Source organism: Pieris rapae, chromosome 16 (genome assembly GCF_905147795.1).
Source record: "Pieris rapae chromosome 16, ilPieRapa1.1, whole genome shotgun sequence".
NCBI lineage: Eukaryota > Metazoa > Arthropoda > Insecta > Lepidoptera > Pieridae > Pieris > Pieris rapae.
The window spans coordinates 6,963,830-6,976,486 of record NC_059524.1 but is presented as its reverse complement, the minus strand read 5'-3'; the positions used below and the strand labels follow the sequence as shown (position 1 = coordinate 6,976,486).

The window sequence follows — 12,657 nt, the reverse complement described above, 5'->3', positions numbered from 1 at the left end:
CTATATATGTGCTTCTACTTTAAAAACGAAGAAGAATTTAAGAACACATTTGCTACTCATTGGTCTGCATATTATATTTAAATTAAGAATATATAATCGCGTTTTTAAATCCGAGAAAACATTTTTTTAATACATTATACCCATTGAGCCGTGAAGTGTATATTTTACGGTTCACTGTTTAATGATTAATTAAAAACATTTAAACAGCAATTAAGCTCATGTTTAACAAGCGGTGCATTTCCTTAGTAAATTACAAAATTGGGTGAGGGTGGAGGGTTCGCACAGGTGCGTTGCGCGTGCGTGCAATAGCCCTGCTCAATAACATGTGTTGGATTGCCTAATAGCACTTAATTATTATTTTATCAAGAATTCATAGGGAATTCTTACCTGATCTTGAACGGTTTAAACTGTTACTTACTTTAAAAGCAAGATAAAAAACGCGGATATTCAATACAACAGAAAAAGCTTTAAATCCGTAAACAATTTAAAAATAAAAAAATAATGCCCATTGGTTAAGTGGTAAAATGAAAATGTATATTAATTATTCATTTATTTATTTATTTAACACTTCGAAAAAGTATATAATAAAAGTATATACTTCTAAGACTCTAACTAAGACCTCATCGTTTTTTATTACTTTATTTGATTTTGTTTTTATTTACCTCACCTACCTTTGACATGAATGTCCTATGAGACTAATATTGGACATAATTTCCAAGAACCTATGGGTATAATAATAAAGTTTCATATAATTAAATCAAAGCTAATCCGACTTAATCGACCATTATCTTCAAAATCGGTTCACGGACCGGAGAGATATAAATGTCGTCAACATATTAACGTTGTAAATCATTGCTATATTGCATTGCTTATTAGTAAGCATAATAATCAAGTATACAGTATTTACAATTTTCTCAACGTACATAGAAATAATAAGAAAATAAAGAAAATTTCGTTGAGCTAAGAAAACACCGGTACTATCTACCACGCGCCAAAGTAAATCTTTAACTAGCACCCGAACTGATTTGACTCTTATCTAAATGCAGCTCTGCGGCCGCCTCACTTTTTTTGTTAGTTCTTAATCATTGCAATGGTAATAATCAGGGGCGTAGCTACCGCCGTATTTGCCGTATCAATTATACGGGGCCCCCGGGCCACGGGGGCCCCCAAAGTGTGTAAGGAAAAAGAATAAAAACTTTATAATTTATTTTATTTTACAAATGACAAAATTCTATAAAGCAATTCCTTTTTTTCCCGCCTTAAGCGTGCGTTCAAAAGTTGGCTCACTCTCTTATAATAATTGGTTGCAAGGAAATACCATCGATACTCTATTGAAAAGTGAAATCGATAGTAAAATTACATTCTGGAGAGATGTACTGCATCGTATAATTAATGTTATAATTACTTTAGTATCTTGTAATCTACCTTTGAGGGGGCATGATTCTGATTCTGGCAATTTTATGGCAATTTCACGTCTGCTATCTAACTATGATGCAACTTTAAAAGATTTTTTCTAAAACCGAAAGGTGAAATAAATTATTTAAGCCCTACGATTCAAAACGAAATTATTAGTTTGCTTGGTACTAACGTTAGGAACTATTTAGGTCTGCTAAATACAGTAAAGACATCTCACTTAATCTTTGTGACCAATTAAAGGCTCTAAAAGCATGCTTAAATTATGAAATTTAAAAAATTTATTCCATTAAAGAACTCATTGAATTATTGCTAGTAAAATTCAATAGTCTTGCATCCAGTTTTCCGGAGGTAATCACAGCATGCTTTTTATTCTTGGCCCTTCCAGTTACAACCGCAACGGCAGAAAGAAGTTTTTAAAAATTAAAACTAATAAAAAATTACTTAAGAACTTCGATGGGACAAGAACGGCTGTCAGATGTCTTGTCCATAGAGGCAGAAACTTTAGAAAAACTAAAATAAATCAGTTTGCCGATAAAAAGGCAAGGAGAGTGAATATTTAAAATTCGATTTTTATTTGTAAAATGGGTAAATTATGTGATAAATAAATATTACTTCTCACAATATTTGTTTTCTTTTGTGAAAAATCTTTACCTCCATATACCTAAGGGCCCCGTATAAAAAAATTTTATACGGGGCCCCGACAAGGCACGCTACGCCACTGGTAATAAATATCACGTCCTAAGTCGGAAATGGCTACCTCATCAAATTATAAACAAATCCACAACTAAAACTTTTAGTAGGTAAGTTTCATTTACGTTTTAGCATACTAAAAAACTGTTATACATACCTCTAAAGTAAATAAAAACTCTGACATTGAAAATGTTTAGAGAATGAAACACGGCTTAATGTAGAAAGATGCCCATACTTCTATTGTTTTTCGAAGTAATCTCCGTTCTTCCTACATATCGTCGCATCCGACGGAAGCAGAGAGCAGTGGGCCAATTATTCCTAATTCCAAAGGTATCTCTTCTATGGCATTTTCGTTCGCTTTCACCGCATATACAGGGCTCGTAAATCGAACAAGTACCTCGAAACTTATCTTTAGTTCGTGGGAATACCTAAACGAAAGTTGCAGGGCGCCAGGTCAAGCCTGTATGGCGAATGACTCTCTCGTGTTATAAGAGTTTTAGATTTGCCGCTAATTAGCAAAAACTTCTAGAGTTCTAAAATTGAAATTTAAAAAGTTTTCTTTGAAGATGTTTTTAACTGGCCAGTTCTAAACATTTTCAGTGTTACCCACGTAATAACGAAAAATGATATTGTATTAGAGGAGACTGATAGGGTAATATTCATTCTTATAATTTTATTTTAAATAGCTTTATTACTAAGTAGTAAATGCAGTATTTTGCATTTAAGACTTTAAAGGCAGACAGATATTCTCAAGACCGCCTGCCTTCTTCGAAAATTACAATTCGAAGTATAGGTTTATTGTAAAACACTACTATGTTATTAAAAGCCTTTACAAAAAATGTTATTAATGTGTGTGTGCAGGTGTTATTAAAAAAATCCTTAACTAATTTTAAATAAAGAGCAATCTGGTGCCTCTCTCAAACCTTGGGTTATGCTTTTGAATTCCGTCTGGCGCCAATGGAAAATTCATTTTTCGTAAAACGCTTAAATAAACGTCTGGCATGAGTACTCGCACAAAGTATCGTTTAAGAGCTCAAGGCTTCAATAATTAAATAGACTTTATGTATGAATAACGTCTATTTAATTATTAATAATTTTCAATAGGCACATTATGCACATTAATAACATTTTGCATTATTCACTAAAAAAACAAACAGGTAACAAAAATAAAAATCAATCTTAAAATTTATACATATTTATTCACATTACTATCACATTAAATAAACAAATTATCTTAAAATTAAATAACACAACTAAATCAACGTAATATCACTTTATACGTTCAAATAATTTTTATAATTTCAGAAAGTATCGAGCAAACTCTAAAATTGAAAAAAAGTACACATAACTAAAACGTTAAGCTACGTTCTGATAGGCCTATCCGAACTACTTAGTATTCGCTTATGGTAAATACTATTACAAAAAACCCCCGAATTTGATACCGCTGTAAAAACATTATAATTACGATTGCAATACTTTCTTCATCTAAGGTACATTGAGGTATGCATCCAAAATTGATTGCTTGACAATCTATATAGTATATCTTTCAGGGTAAAGATTTAGATGAATTTACGATATGAGAGCACCCTGAGAGTGAGGTTTTATATGTACGGGGTGTGAGGGATGTGGATGGGAGGGATGTGGCGCGTGGGGCGGTTGCCTTCCCGGATGACAACGTTGAACACCATGGACCTGCGAGTGTCCACGCATATCCTCGCCATGTTCTCTGTAAGCGCGCTGTTTATCTTCAAAGTCACGCAGCCTCTGATTGTAACGTTCTATTTGGTCACGTAATGCTGCATCCTCAATGGCTGCCCGTTCCTCGTCGAGTTCAAGACACCCTGCACCGTCTAGACGCTCCAAATCGATCCATCCCCGCCATCTCACGCACACTCCATTCATTATGAACCGGGATATGATATGGGCCTGTAAAAAAAGGTCTATATTAATTCCTAGAAAACAAAAAGAGGAGCAAAAAATATCGATGTAGGTGGTGGACGCAGGAAGCATTTGTCAATGTAGACGTTTTTAATGATTAAGTAGTTTGCCGAAAAAGGTTTATAATTGCCTCCATAGCTCAGTCTTATTTTTTTCTTATATTATTTAAAAAAATACCCTATCGATGAACCCATAACATAACGTAGGAAGAAATTTGCATGGCATTCCAATTTTACTGTATTTGATTAATATTGTATGTTTAAAATTAGGCAATATATGCCTTGATTTATGTCCGGCTTTTAAGTTCAAAATACAAGTCGCAATTTCTTAGAATCGTAAATTTTAATATAAAGGGTCCAGCCGGCAGTCGTTTTTCCATAGAATAGTTTTTTTAATTAAAAGCAATTTTGAATTAGGAATGCGTGCAAGGATTTTACTAACAACCTTCCATATTCAAAAGTTCTAATTTTTTTTAAGTACGTTTTTTATGTGCATGGTTTAAAACGACAGAAGGCAGACGTAAAGTATTGCGTGCTTGTTTGTTTCGCATCCGCTCTTTCCAATACTTATATAACATTTAATTAAGTTAACCTCAACTTTAGTAATTGCAATAATAACCACATAGCGTTTTAACAACTGCTAACCGTATGGCTGTTTTTAAGAATACAAACCATTTTAATCAAACTCTAAATAAATTGAATTACTTACATTTACGTGGTCATTAGTACAGATTACAACACTATCAAAAAATACCTGGCTGAATAAAATTATTTTAATACCAAACTTATTATCTTTTTTTAAGGCTCAATAAATTGTTTCCTGGCATACTAGTGCTAATAAGGCATAAACTTTCTTTGATATCTATTATTTATACCTAAACGAAGCTCCGCGGGCTTAACAGTGATATAGTATTTATCTAAAACCTTATTTTTAAATAATACTTAATGCGGTTAGATATGTATATATCTGTTAACGTATTATTATTATCAACTTGCATTAGCATATATGCTATACCCTCCAAATTACGCAAATATATTATACTTTAAATGTTGCCTTCAATATCGCAATGCCTATATATTTGGAAATATAATATGTATGTGTAGTGTTTGAGACGAACGCTGTATCTAGTAAATCAATTAAACAAACTATACGTTGCTGGTTGCGAAGGCTGGAAAGGCACGAAGGGGAAAATGAAAACGAACGGCGGCCATCTTGTTGGGCGGGCGGAGCTTTCCGCTTCCACCCTTCGAGGGCTTTTCCGTATTGATTTTCCACTGTTGCTATACAATATATGGATAAATATACCTTGGTGTGTATTTTTAATTCTACTCATAGAGTAATAAGAGAAAATGAAATAGTCTAAAGGTTAAGAAGAAGAATTATATTAGACATGTGCGCTAATTATACTATCAATAAAACACAAAAGACTTATATTAGCTATTGCCTAGCGTGGACATTTAAGTGATATTTTAAAGACCGTATCTGTTAGTATCTCCGGGGGCAACAAAATAATCTTAGAATTCAAAAAGAAATAAAGCTTTACGATCAACTTAATTACTTTGTGCGATTTCAAAATAAACATCTGTAATTGGTCATGTCACAACGAAATGTAAGGCGTAAAAATGTAGCATTATAATGTAAAATACAAGGCAAATTATAATTTAAAAAGATCACATTGCACATGAAAATTAACCGTAATGCTCTAACGGCTCCATAATAGGTATGTATTTTTAATTTACAGGCTTATTGTAATAACGACAACAGAAGGTAATTACGATTACGATTTATTTTAACTATTCGGAACATAAATCCGAAGCTAAATCTGAAGAAATCAAATGTAACGTCATAAATATGTTTATAGATTTTGAGACTTTATTTTCATCATTAAGAGCCTAGTCAAATTATACTACGCCCATTTCACCGATCAATTGAAACTCATAGACGGAGTTTTAAATGGTCAATATTGTCAAATGGAGGTCTCATGTATAATAAGATAAAGTATAACTACAGTTACACTATAGCTCGTTGATTACCTTGTAAATGCTATATTACTAAGGGTTTAAGAGTACTTATTTCCTACTAAAGGCAGAACGTTCACCAGAGAGTGAGTACAAAGTTTTATAGTAGGTACCTTTTCGATACAAGAGGCAAGTTTTATTAAATTTAAGAGGAGAGAGGGGTTAGTGCACACTCGTCTGTAATGTTAAATGAACCAAGTGTAAATAAATATAAGTATTCATAGAAGCGCAGCAGGCGGCCTGCGCGTAACGAAGGGGCCAAATTCAATAAAACTTTCCATCAAATGGGTTTCTCAAGTGCTAGCATTTCGATGCCTGCCTTCTGTAATTTTCTGAGATGAGGCTGAACTCTATAATTAAGAACTAGAACTCTCTACAGTTCTAAATATACACAGTATATTATCGAACAGTATAACAGGGCAGTTGTCTTTACTTGACACAAAGTACAAACAATGTGGTGCCTAATATTGACTTTGATTTACGCAAGTAGAGAGAGCAAGTAGTTCTGACATAGTGTGACTTTCTGCTGACGTGTGTCTGATCCCTGAGCTGGTAATTTGGTCCGGGCTGCGCACCAAATGAAAATTCAATTGGTGGATAGAAAGCTGTATACGTGTGAATTTGTACGTTGAAAGAAAACATCGTCTGGAAACCGGCATGCCGTAGACCCCAAAAAGCAGACGGTGAGTATCAGAAGACCACCTACTTACCTGATAGAGAAAACAAATGATCACGACAGTGTCGTGATCATTTGTCTTACGTACAGAATTTTGAAGCGGGGACCTAAAAGGCATTAGTGCCACTGTTTTGTCGCGTACACTGTTATTAAAACGCGAATTAGGCTATTTAATAAGCTGAAAGATTTTGTTAAAATTCCTGTTATATCTTAAGTATTTCTATTCTTTGAATTTGATTTATTTTGATTTATTGCAATTCGGCGATTACTTCATGAGAACTTTTAATATACATATAAAGGTCTAGTTTACTAAAATTGGGACGACTGATAAAATTGGAGCATCTTGTTCGTACGTTAATATACATATTAGATTTTTTATCTAAATAAAATACTTATTGTAATGAGAAATAAAGTTCTTTAACACCTCCTCAGCTCTTCCTCCATATGAAATACCTTCTAAGCTGTTTTATAGTATATATTATATGGTAATATTCTCCAAATATCTTATCCCATTAATGCACTCTCATGCCTATTCATTAAGTGAACCGGAACAATCAACGGAGTAGAAAAGATGTCGTTCATTCAACATGAATTAGCTACAGAGCGTGACCGGCGATTTATGTATGGTATTATGTTTTTTGTTTTGTTATTTATGTCTTAATTTTCGTAGCGGGTACTTGATAAGAGAAATTAAGTCATTAGCAGCTATGGTTCCGAACGTCATTAGTGCAAGTCTTCGCGATGAAGTGACTCATTTTATTAAAGCCATTTTATTAGTCACGTTACTAAATATTGTGAATCATTTATAAAATAATAAATTCACATTTAAAAAAATCTTAAATAATAAATACATATTTAATTTATTTTAGTATGAATTTATTCTTTTAGAATTTTATTAAATTATCTAAATATATGTACTATAAAACAGCCTAAAATGTATTTCATAAGGAGGAAGAGTTGCTTTATAAGAATTCTGCTATTAATGTTATAAAATTACCCATAATGTAAAAGACACCGTATTTAAATAGTATTAAAGTAATAGGTCAATTTTGATTCAAATCTTATGTCAATCTGTATTGTCATTGTTTTCATTTGAATAAACATATTTATATTTTTCTTATTAATCCATAACTTTATATAGATTAATTAAATGTTACCTTATTAAGTAACAATAATTTTGTTAATAGGTTTTATTATTAAATAGGAAAGAAGTGCTTCCACGTCCTACGTTATCCAATTTTTTATTACATTTCTGTCTGTAAATCTAAAACGACTCGCTAAAAATGGTCTTTGACAGGACACCAAGCAAGAAACTCAGACAACGGTGGAATCGGTAAACGACGAATAGATAAATTTTGTTGTTGTAAATATAAAATACCTAATGTAATAACGACATTACCTAGTGGGTAAATAATAGTGGAATCCATCTCGCTCTGTTTTATTATTTTACTAGCCAGTTAATGAAACGGGTAACTAATTAGTCATTACTTATGAGGAAATATTTCGTAACTGTAAACAAGTTTTAAATTGCTCTATCTGCCATTATGTTTCTGAGTTATCACCAACATAATTAATATGCAACTTTGCCAAGTCGTCTTATACAGATGTTTTGATTAATCATTATTAGAAAGTTTTTTTTATAAAACAGGGCCAAACGGGCAGGAGGCTCACTTGATGTTAAGTGATATGCCCATGGCCACTCGATGTCACAGGGCTCGCGAGTATGTTGCCGGACTTTTAAGAAAGGTACGCTCTATTTAAAGGACTCTAAGTCGAATAGGTTCGGAAATACTTCAGTGGGCAGCTGGCTCCACAAAGTGGTAGTGCGCGGCTAAAACTGCCATGAAAAAGGCTCAACTCGTGATACGGGTTGCAATTCGTATTCTAAAACCTGCCTAGGGTAAGGACTAAGGTTGCCTGGAAGAGATCGCTTGTTAGCGATAAGGCCGCCCGTTGCCTCCCTTGTAATTTTTATGTATTGTGTTATTTGTGTTTCTTTGCGACGAAGTGTAAATATATAAATAAAACCTATCTACCTAGTTTATCTAGGTGATGTTCGTGGAAATATAATCTTAGCAACACTGAGCTATAGAGGCAAGTGGGTTCATTGAACACTATTATTACGTTCAAAAACATGAATGAACACTAAAGTTAAAATTTGCTACTACGGCACTAAGATTAATAATAATAAAGAAAACTATAACTTACTTTGCCGTTTTCTTTCTGGAAGTCACAGCCCCGGTTGTTGTATGGCGAATGATCGAAGACGAGTTGGAGGTTGGTTCCAGTAGCAGTGAAGGCGATTTCGGTGTGACCCTCACGGCAACCGCTGGTAAAACGCATCTGTCTTTCTTCTGGAGGGCGGTCACGGTAGCCTGTGTACCTGACCTAGAAACCACAGAATTTAGTTCTTACTTCTTTCGATATCCGACGGATTAGCAATATGTTTCAACACTATCAGTTTTCATGTTTCAGTTATGACGAACCCAAAAATTAGATATTACACAAAAACATCTCATGAAACAAAAATTCATACATATTCGATATTTAAGGATAATGAGACCAGGATAAAACCGTTTAAAAATTTTCAGATGGATAAAATTTTATCAAGACTAAAATCTACCTACCCAAAATAAAAGAGTTCACATAAGCCAAAGTGCAAAGGGTCAAAGAAGCAAGTCATCTGGAAAATTTAGCAAATTAATATCTAATTAAACAATTACCTCGCTCTCTCTGCTCAGTCTTTTAAAGAGATCATCAGACTCGAACTTCGCCTTCTGGTCGGGAACCACACGCGGCATCTTAAATATAAACCTTGGTTTCGGCTGCTCATAGAGCCCAATGGAGTCAAAAGGTAACATTCCGGCAAGGGACGCAGGATCACTCATTGCGTGCATAACATTAATCTTCACACACTTAGCATTACTCGAACTAAAACACTGTAACTGACTGACGCGAAATCGAATCAATACACGACTCAACACTACGGCTTACGACCACTGAATGAGGTCCGTAGCACAGTTGGGACAGAGATTCCTTTGAGGCGGGGTTTCCCAATGGAGGGGCGCCGCCCGACCAATACCAAACGATCCATTCCCGCCCCACACAGTCCAACGCCTCCTTTGCGTAATTTCGGGAGCTAAGGCGGAAAGAGGGTTTTCTCCCCTCGAAATGTTTCAAAATAAATACTGTAAGTAACAAAGCATATGAATTTATAATGATGGGCATTATGTTCTGTCAATTCGAGTGTTTTATGTACTGTATCATGTTTTGTTCCTTTGTATGATAAATATAGCTTATGTAAAGGGGGAGCATGATCCCAGGATGCGAAATTCGATATTTTAAGCCTCACTGAGCATCTAACAATCTAATAATATATTTTATTCACAAATAAAATGTGTTTCAGCTTTGCAAATGGGTTCACAGGGAACAATTGTGTTTTTTATATTCATATACATATGTATTTTTAACATAAATAAGTTTTAAATTCAGTTACCCGTAAGTTTGTGAACTGAGAGCCTTCTAAGGTCCACGTTATAAGGTACAAACGTTGTTATTTTATTCTATAATAGAGATCTATTCGATAGTTTAATTAATGAGTAGGTATAGTATAAATAATGTGCTTATAATTATGATTCATTATATTTAAGGTTAAAATAATTTTAGGAATTTTCTTTTGATTTTCTTTTTTATTATTTTAATAATTACTTTGTTGGTAACGTAATTATATGAGTTAATACTAATAAAGAATAATGTATGAAATAATGTATTATCTATAGGTAGTAAATAATAATGAGATACTAAACAATAATATATGTACCAACGTATTCAAAAAGTTTAGTTCTTCTACTGTTTTACAGCTACAAAATTTAAATTAGTTTCATTACTTTTTTATTCCTAAAGTTTTAGTTTCGGTTTTGTGATGAGAGTTTAGGCAGTTCTTAAACCATAGCTGGTTTAAAAACTGCCTAAACGGACATGAATTTCAGTAGGTAGATTTGATTATACAAAATGTGTTAGATAGAACATTCTGGGTTTTTTATTGAACCGGGCAAACAGGCAGAAGGCCTATATGATATGTAAAGATAAGCCGCCGCCCATGGAGACACCATGTCAGAGGGCTGGCGAGTGCGTTGCCGCGATTTTATGAATTGGTACGGTCTTTTATAAAATAACGCTAAGTCGAATTGATTCTGAAATACTTAAGATTGCTGCTGGTTCCATATTGTGGCGGTGCAGAAACTGCCTGAAAAAACTCTCAGTTATGAAACTATTAGATTTATATCAAATATACCTAGGCCTGTGTCATTATCTTATTGTCCAATTTATGGCCATTAATGCTTGATCATTTATATAATCGACGATATTCCTATTTCCATACGACAATCTACTTTTTTCGTGTCACAAACACGTGCAAATCCGTCAAACAGAACAATAAATTAAAAGTAATTCCTAAGATAACATCAAGGGATCTATTACACGTAAGTCTTTGAAGCTTTTAACATAATCACAAAAGGCGGCGACTAGTGTTGTAAATGTATCAAATGTTTAAATAAAGGCATCATGAGCGATCGATCCTTGATAACGCCTCGCTAAGTGTCGCTTTTGTTGTTATGTTTTCTATTTAAACTGTTACGTTAGTGCCGACTATGATAAAAGTAACAATTTACGACGTTCTTTGACATATTTTGTTAGAAATAAGAGAGGTTTTTAAATATAATTAGATTGAAAAGTTACTCTTTCAAATATTAATAGGAATTATAAAACTTTAAATTTCATTTCGTATCTTGCCTGTGGTCGAATATCCGCCTAAAGGCCTAAAGGCGTTTTCATTTATAGGTTCATCGTTTAACGGAGAAACCTCATATCTGAGTCGTTTTGTAGATAATTTCATTATGATATCTTATGTAGGCAATCAGTAGACTATGCGTTTTAATCCGAGACAATGATATATGCAGAAAAAGGCTTTACGAGCCGCCGACGACTACGCACCGCGCAGAACATGACATTCCGGCGCGCAGTGAACGTGAGAAACGCCACCATAACACGACCTACGCCTGGAGAGCATCGACGACTGCGGCCAGGAGTATGTTAGAGCAGGCGGACGTTTCCCGCTTCCTACACCTCCAGCACCTCGGACCGTGGCACTCCAGGCTTCCCGACACCAGATGCGGGCCCCACACTTGTGTTCAACAAGAATACGATTGAAACGAGTCGAACCCGACGCTACTCGTCTCCACCAAAGGGCAATAAGCCCGCCCCAGTACCATCCTGCATCAGCATGTTGTGAACATCCACACCACCATATTAGGGGATCTGTCCATACTGACCGATGTCCGCCATTGAGAGGAGCAGATAAACATGAGCATCTGTCTCATTGGCAGAAAAAGGTTTTTAAAAAGATTGCTACACTAAGAATCTGAAACCAAAAAGAAGCACTAACTACTTATACGTCGACGGTAATACTGCGTAGTACTAATAAATTATTGGACTGAATTTAAAGAAAACTACATAAAAATATAATACATTCATGACTCTTATCTGCATTGTCACGTCTTCATTACATCAAAATGGCAGCACGTGTCATGAAACAGTCGTTTGATCTTTGCATCGCGCGGCGCTTTGTTCAAAGGGCCTACGCCCTACGCGCCCTTCAGACACCCACACGCACTAATGAATCTAATACTGAACTTTCGTTAAGTTTTGTTTAAATAGCCTTTTTATAGTAATTGAAGAAATATTTTTTTTAATTTTCTTTCTTTTACTCTATTTAGTGCTCCAACAAATGCTCCAATCGGTACATATTTTTAAATATTACTTCTTAAAAAAAGAAACGTAATAATCTTTTAACTAATACATTTTCTCCAGTTTTGTTTGTTTTGCATTAATTAATTTTGAATTATCAAAAGCCAATTTTGT

At 34.2% G+C, this 12,657-nt stretch overlaps 1 protein-coding gene across 1 annotated transcript; it reads right to left on the bottom strand.

Annotated features, from left to right (window-relative positions):
- Window positions 1-3,285: 3,285 nt before the first annotated feature.
- On the bottom strand, window positions 3,286-9,758 carry LOC110998652 (protein big brother). Its single transcript, XM_022267389.2, has 3 exons — window positions 9,462-9,758; window positions 8,947-9,126; window positions 3,286-4,032 (listed from the first exon to the last, which is right to left on the bottom strand). Exons 1-3 carry the CDS (start codon window positions 9,633-9,635, stop codon window positions 3,676-3,678), a joined length of 711 nt encoding a protein of 236 aa, XP_022123081.2. The 5' UTR covers window positions 9,636-9,758; the 3' UTR covers window positions 3,286-3,675.
- Between the last annotated feature and the right edge of the window lie 2,899 nt (window positions 9,759-12,657).

Bases quoted from the DNA above. Each gene is read 5' to 3' on its own strand.
- LOC110998652 (XM_022267389.2), bottom strand. From the start codon at position 9,635: ATGCACGCAATGAGTGATCCTGCGTCCCTTGCCGGAATGTTACCTTTT. The intron at 9,127-9,461 runs GTAATTGTTTAA...TGTGGTTTCTAG, and splicing joins GACTGAGCAGAGAGAGCGAG to GTCAGGTACACAGGCTACCG. The intron at 4,033-8,946 runs GTAAGTTATAGT...CTTTTTTTACAG, and splicing joins TCCAGAAAGAAAACGGCAAA to GCCCATATCATATCCCGGTT.